Source organism: Acinonyx jubatus, chromosome E2 (genome assembly GCF_027475565.1).
Source record: "Acinonyx jubatus isolate Ajub_Pintada_27869175 chromosome E2, VMU_Ajub_asm_v1.0, whole genome shotgun sequence".
In the NCBI taxonomy this organism is placed as follows: Eukaryota; Metazoa; Chordata; class Mammalia; order Carnivora; family Felidae; genus Acinonyx; species Acinonyx jubatus.
Window position 1 is genome coordinate 35,023,347 of NC_069396.1, and position 17,361 is coordinate 35,040,707.

At 34.8% G+C, this 17,361-nt stretch overlaps 1 protein-coding gene and 1 long non-coding RNA gene across 2 annotated transcripts in view; one reads left to right on the top strand and one right to left on the bottom strand.

The window, feature by feature from the left end:
- LONP2 (lon peptidase 2, peroxisomal) overlaps positions 1–17,361 on the bottom strand; it is a 103,056-nt gene that overhangs the window by 81,890 nt on the left and 3,805 nt on the right. The window contains exons 2-6 of the mRNA XM_027044422.2: positions 14,132–14,366; positions 10,162–10,293; positions 8,696–8,818; positions 3,350–3,513; positions 1,946–2,040 (exon numbers count right to left, since the gene is read on the bottom strand). Coding sequence (XP_026900223.1) covers positions 1,946–2,040; positions 3,350–3,513; positions 8,696–8,818; positions 10,162–10,293; positions 14,132–14,366 — 749 coding nt within the window. The remainder of the gene's footprint in view (positions 1–1,945; positions 2,041–3,349; positions 3,514–8,695; positions 8,819–10,161; positions 10,294–14,131; positions 14,367–17,361) is intronic.
- On the top strand, positions 10,430–16,952 carry LOC128313232 (uncharacterized). Its single transcript, XR_008293622.1, has 2 exons — positions 10,430–10,870; positions 12,116–16,952. It is a non-coding gene; the product is annotated as an uncharacterized LOC128313232 (long non-coding RNA).

A 17,361-nucleotide genomic window follows, 5' to 3' on the forward strand; every position in this document is an offset into this window, starting at 1 on the left:
GCAGAAGCCTACCAGAAATAAAATGGACCTCCCCACAGCCCAGCTAGATCCAGACCAACAGCTGATCTCAAATTGATCATGTGGCACAAAGAGAGGCTGATTCAATGGGACCCCATGCTCTCCGGCATTCATCTCACTATGGAGTTTCCAAAAAATACAAAAAATATTTTTGAATTAAGAATTAAACCAAGAAACTCAGCTGCAGTTTGGTAAAGCACTTTCAACTAGAAGGCAATGTTGTTAGGCAAATATGATATAAGAAATAAATTTATTAGTATGGTAACATAACAGCTCTATATATAGGAGCCAAAAAACTGGAAAGAACCTCAATGTTCCTGACACGTAAACGCATACACAAATTATTAATCTATGCAGCAACATGGATGAACCTCTAATGTTGAAAGAATCAGAAAAAGCGAGTACATGCTATATCATTCCATGTGTGTAACAGTTTTGAAAATATGAACTGATCTATAGTGGTTGTTTGGGGATGAGGACGAAAAGGAGGGAGAGAGGGAGGAATCAGGGAAGCATGAGAAAATTTAGGAGGCGATGGGTATGTTCACTATCTTAATTACGGTGATGGTATTACAGATACATACATATGTGAAAACTTATCAGAATGCACATATTATAGATGTACAGTTTACTGTTTATCAATTATACCACAATAAAACTGGAAAGTAAAGCAAAATTGCTTCTAAAAAATTTCTTCTATAGTTCACTAGTGCAACCTGATTTAATCTAGTGAAAATTTACAGATTCTCAGAATTTAAGAGAGAACAAAGATGAATTAGCTTTTTAATTTTATAGACAAACATTCAAACAGAGAGAAAAACTTAGGAAAAAACCCAAAATCTAGAGAATGGGATAAACACAAAGTTACGGAGTATTCATGAAGGAATAATTAGCATAACCCAGAATGTAACTGCTTTCTACAACAAGAACCTAAGAACTGTAATATGATTGAAATCTAAGGGTAGTCAAAATAAAAGAAAGATGATTAGGTCAATTTCATCTTAGTACCTAGTCATACACATTAAAAATGTGTTAGATGATCCTGTCCAAAAAAATGATTAAGAAAGGAACTACTTTAACCTTAACATCGTCCTGGCATAGTTAATCTAACACAAAGGTGCTTTATTCTGGGCCCTCTTTGAGGGGAAAATTTTTTTTTTAAGTTATCAATACCAGAAAGAATGGTCCTCTGTAGGTTAATAAGCAAGTATTTTTTAATATTAAAAATTCAACATCCTGTAATCTGGCATGTATAGCATATCTTATGTGGGGGCACAAATGTGTGTTTTAGAGCTAACATTTAAAAAAATCTCTAGTGTCTTTTTTAAATGTAAGAATTTTACTAGCCAGGATAATAAATCTTTAAATTTTCACAAGTCAATCATACAGCTACTCCTATGCCAACAGCAGTTCAGGTAATCAATCCACTGTTGAATTCAGCAGACCTTGTATGTAAATTTAACAATAGAGCATCTAAATACAGTGTATTTCTCATCCCAAGATAAAACAGCAAATACACAGGAAAGAGAACAAGTCTAACGAAGGACAGAAGGATAAAAAGAGTTTAAATTTAATAGGTTTTTATATGAGAAAAATAAGATTCCAAATGGTACAACTGTTCTAGTACGTAACTATATGTAACTATTTCTTTAGATGTAAAAGTTTATCTTCTGATTGGCTATTGGTATTGAGAAACACTTACATCACTCTTATAGAAAATCCTATTTTCTCTAAAATCAGGCAAAAGGCACTTTCATGTAGCACCTTCTTTTCCTGTTTGATCCCAAGACCTAGATGACACAAGTTCACTGCCTAAATACATCTAGAACTACAGTAACAGTAAGATAATCAATGATATTTCAATAGAATCTACATGAGCTTTCTGAATGACAATCAGACTGCAAAGGCTGTTACTTTGTTGGCTTACCAGTTGTACTTTTGTTCCAAGGAAGTTCCACCATAAGTTCTAAATAATTTCTAGTCAGAGCATATTCTGGCATCGACTGAGGCATTTTTTTGAGTCTATGGGGAAAGAATACATAGCAAAATGTTACACAACATAGAAGAATTCCATAAAAAACACAAAAATCCAGCATATATATCTCCGTTTCTGGGTCAGATATATCATGAATAATTGATTTAAGAAATCTGGCAACATTAAAAAAAAACTAGTTATTTTGTTTTGTGAAGTACTTATGGAACAAAATTAAACAGATCCCTGCAAACTGGGCAAGTGGGGAAGGGAACACTATCTGATTCTATCCTGGAAATTCAACCTTATCAGTATCAGTATCTCGCAGGGGGAGTCTCAAGTCACACTTACCTGATTTACTTCTCACAGTAAGAGTTAAGTGCCTAATCATGCATAACACAATAATTATTTACTTTTTTTGGAATCAGAGATAAAATTATCTTGTAAAAACAAGCTAACATCAGATATTTAACTAAAAATACAACTTCCATAATATATGCAGTATTTAACAAAGTATTTTGCCCACAAAAGATGTTCCTCATTTATTAACCAATGCCAGTGAATATAAAATATCCCTCAACTACAACTAATCTTATCTGTGAACCCAGAGTCCAATCTTTTGTTACTGAGCATTCAATTAGGTTCATTATAATTCACTAATAAAAGAAAATGCAACAAAATTATAATGTTTCAAGTACATAAGGAAAAAGTTGGTTTTCTATTTACCCCTGAGATTATTCATGTACCCTATGATGTCATCAAGGTTTCTGCGTACTTTCTTATGCAAAGAGAAACTGACAGTCCCTGCCCTCTAGGGTTTACAATCTTCTTTCTAAAGAAGAAAAAAGTGACATGTGAAGAGCACAGTGCCAACTGAACATTGTGTCTAAACAAAGCACAGCCCATATTTAAGACAATGAAAAAGCAGTTAACAATAGTAATCATACTGACAGCATATGAGGTGGAAGCGATGTACCACTTAACACTCAGCCACTGAGAAAAAGATTAGGGAAGTTGATGTTAATTCAGGAGTATTAAGAATCCTTTAAAAATCAGTTTCCAGTTGAGGAATGAAGAGGGATAACCTGAAGATTCTACAGATCACAGCTCTAATCTGACAATTTGGAAAACCATGAAAGATAAGAATTGACAAAGGAAAGATAAAATGAGTGGTGATTTATGACTATACTAAATATAAGAAAAGGAGAAAGATCAAAGAATATAAAACAAATAACTCAGCTTTCAGTTTGTGATCCAAAGAAGCAGTTTCAAGTTTCCATGACCAATAATTTTTAATATTTATTAAAAGGAAAATGAAAGTGCCAATGAATGAATAGCTTCTTTTTAGCTTCAATTTACCTTTTTATCTCTTTGACACAGACTTTGTGGGCCTGCTCTGGCATACTGGATGTTCGTATTTTTTTCTCTAGCATGACAATGTCATCATGATCTTCATCCTCATCCTCATCTTCTAAGGCACCTGGGATGTGTGTAATCCTTCTAATAGGACGTATTGCTATAACCTAAAGTAGAAAGTAGAAGAGTAAAACTGTGTGTTAAAATAAACTGGAAACGAGGTACCTAGTTACACACAAGATTATAACTGGTGCCGAATAACATTTTCATGGTTAGGGTCTACATCTTTAGGAACTAAGTTCAGAATGATAACTAAGAGACACAAGCACATATGGAAGCAGCAGAATTTAAAAAGTGGATCAACATAAAATGGACATGATTCTTTAGTATATGCTTATATTACAATATAAGAAAAAATTCAAGAGCTGGCTACTAGAAATAATGAAAACATCTAGGAATTATTTTTCTTTGAGCTACTGTTATAGCCACTACTTTCTTGATTATATTACTACTTACCAATCAGCAACAGAATAAATTCCATTTTTCCTCCTAGATTACAAAATTTCTTTCTAACATCTTTAACGTTTCCACCATTGGCTCTGTTCTCTTTGTCTCCAATACACAGAAAAGTCTTCCTCCTTTCAAATACTTTATCTTACCTATATCACTTACCTACACACTATTTACATCCCTTCTTGCGAAGTTCTGCTTTTCCAACAAGTGGCTTTGACCACTACTTCTCCATCCTCATGAATTACTTCCATAATCTCTATTTTGTACTTTGGCCTTTATCTCCACTATGTTGAGAAATTGTGCTTTGAAATCCAATAACCATCTTCTGTGCCAAGTCAAATGGTTTTATTTTGTGTTCTCTTTCTCCATGATCTATATCATATTTTAAAACTTCTAAAATGCTCTTTTGAAATTCTCAACTCAATATCATGAATAAACACCAGCCATCACTGGAGCAAAATGATACACTGGTATTTAATTTAAAAGCCTGGGAATTTATTTTTTAAACTATTACTTATTTAATACATTCAAATATAAAACATTAAGAACACAAATAAAAATACAACTTTATAAAAACAAAAATATTAAATATATACTTTTAGCTACATAATAGCAGACAAAATATTTTTTAATGAAATATTAAATGAAAATAAAAAAAAATTTTAAATGAGAGTTTTAAAAAGCACATTAATTTTTTCACCATTGAAACAGAAGTACTTTTTTGTGCAGTTTTTTTCCCAGCTACAGGAAAGTGCCTTTCAACTCTTAAGGGAATAGGCAGAGAAAGTTTTAGGCTTAACTCCAAATATCACCCTCTGATTCCTACATTTTCAAGTAACTGTCACCTGGGTGATCATTTTCTGGAGCAATTCTGAACACTTGTCTCCTTAAGCAACGGTAACACTTAATAGATAAGAAGCTGCAGTTCTCTGTGTCTGCCAAGACAGAGTGTGCACTGGTTTGTCTTTCTACACAAAATGGATAACTAAATTAATGATCTGATCTCAAACCAGAAATAATTCACATTTCTGCTTTTTGTTTTAAACGGCATTATACCATTATGTCCTGAAACACAAACACCAGACAGGCTACTCCTGTTTCTGTCCTCGTTCTCCTCCAGCCTATTTTCTGCTCCTTTCCTTAGTCCCATCAGTGAGGAATCCTTCTTTCTCAATAATGTATTCTTTCTGATGAAGGAACACTTCTGAGCTGATGACCATCAAATCTAACATTATTCTCAACCTTTCACTTACTTTCCAACAGCCTTCAGAGAACTATCATTTCCACTCTTGTCCACATCAAATATATTTTCTTGATCTTAACTCTGCCCACACATAACAAAAGTAAAACTGACAGCTCAAGGTAGACTTCAGACAGACCTCATATAAATGTAATGTATGATAATGAATGTATCACAAATCAATGGAGAAGTGAAGAATTATTTATAATACTGTTGAGTTAAAAATCAGTAAAAGGTAAACTAAAAGTGGGTATTTGTCAAATCACTGGAGGATAGAGGACTCTAAGCTTAGAAGACAGAAAAAGACTTACATAGTTGGACTAAATGAAAACAAAAATTTTTATAAGTTAAAAGCAAAAAAGTCAGCTAAATTATGGTAAAACATAGTGATACAGTCCTCCTAGGAAACAATTTTGTAGTATTCTTAATACTATTTTTTTTTAAGTTATAGATCATTTCAGTGGATGCAGAAAAGGCATTTGTCAAAGTACAACATCCACTAGTGATAAAATCTTTTAACAAAGTAGGTCTGGAGTGAACATACCTCAACATAATTAAGTCCATACATGAAAAACCAATAGCTAGTATCATCCTCAATGGGGAAAAACTGAGAGCTCTTCCTCTACAGTCAGGAACAAGACAGGGATGTCCACTCTCACCATTTTTATTTAATATAGTACTGGAAGTCCTAGCCACAGCAATCAGACAACAAAAAGAAATAAAAGGAATCTAAATTGGCAAGGAGGAAGTAAAACTTGCACTATCTGCAGATGACATGATATTATACATAGAAAAACTGAAAGACTCTACCAAAAAGCCACTAGAACCATGAATGAATTTGGTGAAGTCACAGGATACAAAATCAATGTACAGAAACCTGCTGCATTTCTATACACCAAAAATAAAGCAGCAGAAAGAGAAATTAAGGAATTAATTCCATTTACAATTGTACCAAAAACCGTAAGACACCTAGAAATAGACCTAACCAAAAAGGTAAAAAGACCTATACTCTGAAAACACTGATGAAAGAAATTGAAGATGACACAAAGAAATGTAAAGACATTCCATTCTCATGGATTGGAAGAACAAATATTGCTAAAATGTCTATACCACCCAAAGCAATCTACACATTTAACACAATCCCTATCAAAATACCAACAGCATATTTTCACATAGCTAGAAAAATTTTAAATTTGTATGGAATCACAAAAGACTCTAAATAGCCAGAGCAATCTTGAAAAAAAAAAGTGAAGCTGGAGGCATCACAATTCCAGACTTCAAGTTATATTACAAAGCAGTAGTAATCAAAACACTATGGTACCGGAACAAAAACAGACACATAGATCAATAGAACAGAACAGAAAACCAGACATGAACCCACAACTATATGGTCAATTAATCTTCAAAAAAGCAGAAAAAGCTGTATAATAGAAAAAACACAGTCTCTTCAAAAAATGGTACTGGGAAAACTGGACAGCAACATATGAAAGAATGAAACTGGATCACTTTCTTATACCATATATAAAAATTAATTAAAAATGGATTAAAGAGCTAAATGTGAACCCTGAAATCATAAAAATCAGCAGTAACTTCTTTGACATCTGCTGTAGCAACTTCCTTCTAGATATGTTTCCTGAGTCAAGAGAAACAAAAGCAAAAATAAACTACTAGGACTACGCCAAAATAAAAATCTGCACAGTGAAAGAAACAATCAACAAAACTAAAAGGCAATCTATGGAATGGGAGAAGGTATTTGCAAATGACATATATGATAAAAGGTTATTATCCAGGGGCATCTAGGTGGCTCAGTTGGTTAAGTGTCCAACTTAAGCTCAGGTCATAACCTCACAGCTCGTGAGTTCAAGCCCTGCATCAGGCTCTGTTGACAGCTCAGAGCCTGGAGCTTACTTTGGATTCTGTGACTCCTCTCTCTGCCCATCCCCTGCTCACTCTCTGTCTCTCTGTCTCTTGAAAATAAATAAATATTAAAAAAAATAGTAATAAAAAATAAATAAAAAGGGTTATTATCCAAAATAACTTATAAAACCCCAAAACAAATAATCCACTTAAAACATGGGCAGAAACACGAATAGACATTTCTACAAACACATACAGATGGTCAACAGACACATGAAAAGATGCTCAACATCACTGATCAACAGGTAAACGCAAGTCAAAACTATATGAGAGTGCAATGAAGGTGATGGCCGGTGCTGCTCCCTGGCTGAGGTAGGATCCTGAGGACTCTCCAGTCCACTGAGGGCATACCACCAGCCCATCTAGCCTGCTGCACCAGGGAGGTGAAGTGTGAGAGCCCAAAAAAAACAAAAACAGAATCAAAAACAAAAACAAAAACAAAAAACCTCCAATGAGATAACACCCTACACCTATAAGAAGAGCTAAAATCAAAAACTCAAAAAACACCAAGCCATTGGTGAGAATGTGGAGAGAAAGGAACCCTCAGGCACTGTTGGTGGGAATGCAAACTGGTGCAGTGCAGCCACTGTGGAAACAGTATGGAGGTACTGCAAAAAGTTAAACATAGAACTACCCTAAGATCCAGCAACTGTGTTACTAGGCATCTACCCAAAGAATACAAAAATACTAATTCAAAGGGATAATTCAAAGGGATACATGCACCCTGATGTTTAAAGCATCATTATTTAAAATAGCCAAATTATGGAAGCAGCCCAAGTATCCATCCACAAATGAATGGATCAAGAATTTGTGTATGCATACACATATATACATAGGCATATACATGTATACACATATATATGTATACACACACGTGCACACACACAATGGAGTATTACTCAGCCATAACAAAGAATGAAATCTTGCCATTGGCAATGACATGGATGGACCTAGGGAGTACAACGCTTAGTGAAATACATCAGTCATAGAAAGACAAATACCATATGATTTCATTCATATGTGGACTTTAAGAAACAAAACAAACAAACAAAGGGAGGGGAAAAAAGAGAGAGAGGCAAACCAAGAAACAGACTCTTAAATGATGGTTAAAAGGGGGAGGTGGTGGGAGGGATAAGGGAAATAGGTGATAGGGATTAAGGAGGGCACTTGTTGTGACGAGCCCCAGGGGACTGTATGGGAGTGGCAGCGAATCACTGTATTGTACACCTGAAGCTACCATTACACTGTACATTAACTGGAGTTAAAACAAAAACTTTAAAAAAAAAAAGAAATGTAAGATGTACAACTCCCCCCTCCAATTATTTTCAAAGACACTCATCAGTTATTTAGCTTTTAAAATATAGAAAACATTGGAAACAACACACAATGTTTGGCAAAGAGAAATGGCTTAGTAAAGTATACCTTTCAATGATTACCCAAATTTACCAAGAACAGAAAATGAGAAAATATGTTAAAAACAAAATCCAGACATGGAAGAGGACTAGAAACACACACCAAATTCAAAATGCTATCCGTAACTTGGATGCTAAGAACCAATGAAATTTTTTCTTTGTTCCTTTCTTTATTCCATTTTTTTTTTTTTTACTTCAAAAAAACTGAATCTCACATCACATAAAAACAACTGGAAACACAAAGAAACAATTAAAGGACATATTTACCCTCTTATCATCATCTTGCTTGTGTTTTCTGGTTTTCTGAAGCAATTTCAGGCCTTCAATTTGTCTGACAAGCAGCGGTATGGTCATCTTGAACCGCTCCTCTAGACTCACAGCATCTAAAATCTAAGGGGACATGAGTCGATTAGCAGAATCTCTCAGAAACACAAGCTCCCAAAACAAGGCAGTCAGAGTCATGACTTAAATTATTAAGTAAGAAAGACAAATATCAATACTCACAGCTAACTTAGGGCCAACACACCAAGATTAATTCTATTAAATCACTAGAATCCTAAAAAAAAAGGAATCTTGACTTTTCATTTAAAAATGAGGCCATGTGTATTGTTCCAACAGCAAGGACACACATTTTTTTTTTAAGTTTATTCATTTGTTTTGAGGTGGGGAGGGACAAAAAGGGAGAGAGAAAATCCCAAGCAGACTCTGCACTATCAGCACAGAGCTTGATGTGTGGCTCAAACTCACAAACTTTAAGATCATGACCTGAGCTGAAATCAAGATTCGGACACTTAACCAACTAAGCCACCGGGCGCCCCAAAACACACATTTAATGTGAACTCTTTCTGGCATTATTCTCTTAAAACCCAGATAGTTGTCTACATATTAGGTTTAAACAGATTCTAGGTTGAAAATATTAAATTTTTACATTCATGAAAGAACACGAGTACTCTTAATCAACCTCTGCTAATGCTCTGAGTAACTAACACTTTCCATTCCCCCAAACATCCTTGCTGACGTCCACAGCCAGCTTACTCTCTGGTACCCCAGCACTCTTCTGCTCCTATCAGTTGAACAGAATTTTTGTGTTTAGAGTAGGTGTGTATACACTTTTCTTTGTTTGGTGCACTCACTATTATAATTTGCTAGATTTGCTATATAACTGTTAAGACATAAATGCATAAATTGATAAAGGACGTTTCAATAAAACTAACTTAAATGTTCTAGGAAGATTCAAAACAGACTACTTAAAAATACTATAAAAGTAAGTATGCAAGAAAACTTACAACTTTGGGGGAAAATGCAGAATCTAATGAGTGCAGAATGAGTGTCTTTACAACTCATTTCACTCTAAAGAAATAGAAACTGAAAATCATAGATACTGCATCACAGGGATGCTTTGTATAAGAAACATCATGAAGAATTCTAATAAAGCAGGCAATTCACAAAGAAAAGGTCACAGCTCCACATGTTTAAAAATAGACAAAATATATATTTACCATTTTTAAAAATTATTCTTCACTTTAACTTCTTCCATAAATTAACAAACTACTAGTACTGACAATGTGAATAAAAGACTTGCTTGAGTATATAAAAATATAAAGCAATCAGTAAAAGTCAATTTTAGGATAAGAACATTTCAACTACTGTGAATCTCCAGTATCTCTTACTGAAGGTCAAAATTTATTGTCTTGAATAAAAACAACTTAGTATTAAAGAAGGGAATATTGTACCTGGAGCTTCTCTTTGTTGCTTGTTCGAATAATTGAGGTCAGAATGTCTGGTAATGCTTCCCTTGGAAGACTATCTAAAAGGCGTCTCAATTTAGCAACTGCAGGGACAGACATATCCAACATTTCCACCAACTACAAGGAAAAAGAAGTCTTTTTAATGAAATTTGGTATTATTTGTGAATTTAAAATGTCAAGTTGCTATATAGGTTTAATGTTCAGGCCTCAGAGTCTTTGTTTTTGAAAGATCACTGATTACTAGAAATCTAGGCATTTTACTGGCCTCAGAGGAAAAGAGAGAAGTACATTCAAAATATCAATCAGAACTGAAAAGCAAAAATGGTCCTCAAATGTGTATAATACAAATGTTTAAAAGGTTTTACAAATTTGTGATTTTATTTTTTATTTTGAAAAAAATAAAAATCTACAGAAAATTTACAATAGTACAATATCCTTTTTCTCTCTAAGCGTATGCACACACACACATTTTTGCTGAACATTTTATTTATTTGTTTTAAACATTTATTTGTTTTTGAGAGGGTACGTATGCACAAGCAAAGGAGGGATAGAGAGAGAGACACAGAATCCGAAGCAGGTTCCAGGTTCTGAGCTGTCAGCACAGAGCCCAACTTGAACTGTGAGATCAGGACCTGAGCCAAAGCCAGACATCCAACCAATGGAGCCACATAGGCGCTCCACTGAACATTTTAGAGTAAGTGGCAGACATCATGACCCTTGTTCTTAAGAACAAGGGCATTCTCTTACATAATCAGTGTAATTATCAAATTCTGGAAATTTAACATAGCTGATGCTATTATGCTAACCAGTTGAAATACTGTTTTTTAGTAGAACACTTGGATTAAGTAGAATCTGAGCACTGACTGTGAATGGTTTTTATAAAAACAACTTCCAGGGTATATCCTTGAAAGAAATCTTTAGGTTACTGACAAAAATTCCACTTTTCTTCTGGGTACGTGGCAGGACTGCTCTTTCTCACCTCCTCTGAATACAAATGAGGCTATGAGTCTTGCCTTGATCCATGAAATGGGGGGCGGGGGGAGAGGGAGTGACAGCTCCTTCTGGGCAGAAGCATTTAAAACCACTGAGAGATCTGCCACATTTCCTTTTCCAGCCTCAGCATGTTTTGAGATGAATGTCTACCCCTCTTGAGTCCCTCAGTGACTCTAACAGGTAGATCACCACATGCTCTAGTTTTAGGCATAAAGCATGAATGAGAAATATACCTTTGTAATATTGTATGCTGAGATTTTCGAGTACTTTATGCAGCAAAACTTAGCCCACAGTGGCTAATTCAAAGATGACATGCCAAATCCTCATTTAGTAATAACTCTGGTACGATTTCTTAGGCCAGTAGTAATCAAATCTTTCTAAAGGCACTGTAATTTAAGAACCTATCCATTGCCTGCCTAGAATCAAGGGAATGAAAGCACAGTTATGATGAAGTTATTCAAGTGGGAGAAGTAGATAATAAAATTTAAAGACCCTTTCTCCTAAGAATTCATCTTAAGAAAATAAAAGTTAAAACTTATTTCGCAAGCACTTACTGAGCACAAACTACTTGTTAGACACAATTTACTGCTCAGTATGGGATGGCTACAGCAGGGATGAATTCGAGTTTGGTAGGGGAAACAGACCTAGAAGATAAATTTCAATACAATGTGATAAGCATCATATAAAGGACTGTGGAAGCACAGGCAAAGGAACACTAAGAGCCCACAGGAGTTGGGAAAGCGTAAAATCTGAAAATTCAGAAAAGGAAGAGCACTCCCAGCAGAGAGAACAGAAGGGACATGAAACAACAAACTGTGAAGCACTCTGATGAACAGTGTGACTAGAAGATGGTTAAAATGGGATTAAATAGAATTAGGAAGACCTTTAATGTTATCCTAAGAAATTTAAACTTTATCCCATACTCATTAAAGTCTTTTTTTTCCAGGGGAAAGGCAGGTCTAAAACTTCATAGAACTGATGGGTCAGAGAAAAAAAAAACCAGAAGGAGACTGGTCAGGAAGTTATTGAAGAAGTCTACCAAGGAGGGCTATAAAAGGAAATGTAGGAGATGAAAGAAAAGTATTAATTGGAAGCAACCTCAATGTCTAAAAAGAGGAAGGATAAAATTATGATACCCTAACTCAATGAAATTTATAAACATACTTAATATGAAAATTAGACATGGACAGGAAAACAAAACATGACTTAATTTGGACTGAGATCAGAAGACAAGCCAAAAATTAAACTAGATGCAGGATAGCAGTAAAATTATGTTTCTCTCTAAATATTCCTTTAATGTCATTATAAATCTTTACCTGTCTAAATTTTTTCTGTTGATTCAAAGTGAGGAGAAGTAAAAAGCAAAGTTCAATCTCTATGAAGCTGTGTCTAACAGAAGAATGAAGACTCAGGGAGCATAACCCAGAAAAAAAAAAAATTGTTTCTCCCTCTACCTCCTTCCTTTTTTTTCATTATCAGGTTAGTTAACATTCAGTATAGTCTTTCAGGAATAGAACCCAGTGACTCATCTCTTATATATGACACCCAGTGCTCATCCCAAGAAGTGCCCTCCTTAATGCCCATCACCCATTTAACCCACTTCCTTCCATCAACCCTCAGTTTACTTCTGTATTTAAGAGTCTCTTATGGTTTGCCTCCCTCTTTGTTTTTATCTTATTTTTCTTTCCTTTCCCAATGTTCATCTGTTAAGTTTCTCAGATTCCACACAGGACTGAAATCATACGTCTTTCTCTGACTTATTTTGCTTAGTATAATACCCTCCAGTTCCATCCACTTTGTTACAAATGGCAAGATTTCATTGTTTTTCATTGCCAAGTAGTATTCCATTGTGTATGTATACCACATCTTAATCCATTCATCAGTTGATGGACATTTGGGCTCTTTCCATAATTTGCCTATTGTTGATAGTGCTGCTATAAAAATTGGGGTGCATGTGCCCCTTTGAATCAGCATTTTTGTATCCTTTGGATAAATTCCTAGTAGTATAATTGCTGGGTCACAGGGTAGTTCTACTTTTAATTTTTTGAGGAATTTCCACACTCTTTTCTCCCTCCATCTCCTTCTTAACTGGCATAATCACTTATTCCAGTCTTCAAAATGAAGTTTCTTTGTTCAGAGTAGGTTGTACCTTTCAGTCCTCATAGAAATTATAGATTCAAGTTTTTTATCTTCCTATTGTGCACCATACTAAAAGTGTGTTGCTTCAAATGCCACTTCAGGTACAAATGCCAGACACTGTGAGCACAGTCTTTTCAATGACTAAGACCTTTAGACTCTGCCTGATCCTCACAGAGCCAGTAACAGCCACTAGATGACACCAACAGAAAGTAGAAGACTACATTTTATGATATATTTCAATAAGGTTCCAAATAAAATGGGGTGAGGGGAGGAGCTTTCTGTTCAACTGAAAGTTAACCAAAACACTCAAACCTAGAATTAAAAAGTCAAATATTTAATGCACCCCTAATATGTGCTTGCCTTCCAGCATTCTAGTTAATCAAGGCTTGAACCATTTTAGAAATCAGTCTACCATAGACTTCATCTTCCATAGTTACTGCCAATCTCAGTGTGGCCTTGACTTCTGAGCCAACAGTTATATAATTTGCTACCTAGATGTTCTTGTGACAAATAGCTTTTGTGCAATATTTTAATTTTTAGCATTATTTAGATTTAAGAACCATCTGGTTTGGAGGCACTGCAAGTTATAAGGAAAGCTCTAGAAATACTCTTTGAAAAAACAGACAGGGTTGGCTAGTATTTCCTAGAATGATTTAGGTACAATCACAGACACAAGCAAATTGAAATCAATATATTATATTACTAAAGCATTTAAACATATGCTGCCCTAAAACTGCAACCACTCAATAGATTCATCATGTCTTAGGGCAGCAAAGAAATTGAAGAAAATGGAGTTTTAAGGAAAAAACTAAAAGCAACTCACCTGTACTGCATATTTGTAAAACTGTTCTGATAGTTCTCCTAGCTCCTCCCTAGTTTTACAGGTGTTGGGAAATTCCTCAAGCCGGTCCAACTGTTCCACTTCGGCAACAGGATATGGCTTCTCCTTCAAGACCTGCACAATCTGGAAACGGCACAGGCCTGTAATCAGCAAAGTATAGTGGGGCTTGGGCCAGTTGCTGCCTACAACCTGAACCGCCAGGGCAGCCGTCCCAATCCTGAAAAACACACAAAACAGCAGCATTACAAATGTTCAGTGTGGTAAAACTGACCCTTGCCTCAAAAGGTTGCCTTTGTTGAGAAATCCTTTAAAGAACAAAGAACATCTGAAGTGGAAATGATTTCTCTAATTTAGCATCCAGCACATGGTCTATGAAGTCATTACCATGAGCAGGGGGGGCAAAGCAGGCCATCTCATTCTAATTACTACCTCCTTTAAGATTAGGTAGAAATTCCTAAAAATAAAAATGTAAAAGTAGTTGACAATTACATAGCTTAAATTCATTTTGCTAGGAATTAGGCAATATTATACCAGAATACTAGCATTTTAAACAGACTGAAATATAAACAGCATGATGTTAAACCAACCTAAGAAATCTGTTCTAATAACCAGTTTTGCTAACAACATCAAGCCAGGTTTTTTTACAGAATCAATTACTGAAACTTCCACTTATCTACCTTATCACAAACTGTCACCAAATCTGAAAATTAACATCTATGTCCATGAATATGAAATTTCTAAATGTGGGGACTAAATATTAGAGGGCACACACTGTCATGAATGATTAAAGTTATAAACCTAAACCTAAGTGGTAAACACCCCATCTAATACTAACTAAAAAAGTTCTATTTAAGTCTTAGCTCCTTATCAGAACATAGAATTCTGACCAAGTCACATATAACCTTAATTCATGGAAAGGAAGTCTCACCCAAACTAAGCCAAAATTATACAAAATACAAAGCTCCACATTCAGAAGACACGTCTAAATCCTAAACTAAAATTATATCTTCTCCCCTCAGCCACAGGAAGGGTTGCAATTTCAGGAAAGAAACGAAGTAAGGTGACTAGAACTCCCAACACCCTGGGGAAATGGTAATCCTGGAATATCGCAACTGCCCATCTCAAACATACTGAATCACACACAGTGTGAATATTTCAGTGAATTTGCTTACTTCTATACACTATTTATTCTTGACTACTTCCTTATAAATTATTCATTCCATAGATTATGTGGAACTTTTGGCTTCCCTCTGCCATTCAGTTTATTTTGAGTGATGTCCAACTTTCCTTCACCCTTTCAGTCATATCATGTGTACATGGATAAAAACTGATTCAAATGGTATCCAAACCCAAAAAATCAGGAAGATAATTTGGTGGGAAGAAAAAATATGATATACTTTAAAAAACCTAAGATAATTTGGCAAGTCCCTATTGTTTTATTTGTGTTGTGGCTGCTTTTCTTCAGTCATAAATGGTAGTAGGCTATACCTCCCACTTCCTGAAAACCAACTCAGATTGCCTGAGAAAGTTAGCAATACCTGAACTGATCAGAGACCAAAACTACAATTCCCTTCGGATGACGACCATCAATGCTTGCGCAATGCAGAGAGGTCACAGTTCTGTCTGCCAGCAACATTAACAGACAACAAACAAACTGGATCCGTGGCCTAAGGAGTCTGCAAACTGGAAACCAAGGAGAACCCAAAGTGATATGAGACAAGTCCAAACGTTCAGATTAGGAGATAAATTTTCATTATTTGAGCCATGTCCTTGATTAAAGTGAGACTAAAAATGAGTTTTCTTACAAAGCAAGCAGAATACTTTCACTAACTGTGAAAGGAAGATGTTTCAGACTGAAAAGAGATCGAGTTGGATTTATACAATGCCTCTCCTCCTAATGAGATAAAATATATAAAGGTTTTACATTCGTTAATTGGGTTTTACTTTAAATCACTTATAGCTGACTAGAATGTACCCTTTTTAAAGAAAAAACATGATCTGTGAAATGATAGGTGGTTAGAAAGAGTATCTGGTGAAAGACATTTTGGGTGGAAAGCTCTTGTGAAAAAGGACCATGTTTAATGTTATTTTAGACAAGTTTTATTGTATTGGGGCAATAGTTTATACATATATAGGTAATAAGTAAATAAAATATTTAATTAATCTAATATGTTCCTACTATGATAACAGGCTTTGAATTAAATCAGTCATCTTTCTAAATATTCTAGTTCTTCTATTAATATTTGCTTTATTAGGCTTGACCAAAAGGCAACATTCTGATTTTCATACATTCAAATGAGTAGTGTTCCTTCCCTTTAGGTAGTAGGCTCTGTAAATCCACACTTTAATTACTGTGATATTTTATAGTTCAAAGAATTTTTGAAAGTCCTAACTGGGACCTCCTTTCAGAGTTGTAAAATATTGTTTTAATCCAAACAAAGTCTGATTAGGATGGGTATGATTTATGTACTTTGAAAACGGACTTAGATAATTTAAGAGTTCCAAAAATATTTGAGAACTATCAACTGTAGTGGTGGGAAAACCTAAAAGCAGCACTACAGTTTTCTAAGATGAGTGTTGTGTAAATACCCATACTCTGGTTTATATGCCAACCACTTTCTTTTCTTTTTTCTTTTTTTTTTTACTTTAAAGCTCTCCACCTTTATTGGAATCTTCAATCTTCCAAATCTTTTTCTGTAATGACACTAGTTTAGTTCTGGCCATGTTGAAAGAATATGGGGCCTCCCCCAATCTCCATTTGTGAAACTTACATATAAAACTATACCTATTTGGGGAAAAATAATACCTCCAACATACAGCTTCATTGCTTTGTAGCCTTTCATAAGTATTATCTCATTATATACTGCCTTTCACTATTGTGAAGAAGGTAACATTATTTCCTTATTATAAATTAGTAACAGAGATTCAAAAGGGTAAACAGATTAATTATCCATGATTACAAAGATACTGCATAGGCAATACTGCATAGGGGGCCTGAATTAGGTTTTAAGACAAATTTTACTTTAAGCACCACAATGGACACTGTAAATTTGTACCAATAAGAAGTACAAATAAATACTTATTAACATAGCTTCTAAGTAGGTAAGATACTGGAAAGCACAGCTATTATTTAATATCTCCTGTTTACATCTTAATTACCCTTGATTCATCAAGGTAAGCATTTCTACCAAAACTCTGGAATCAAAAGTTAT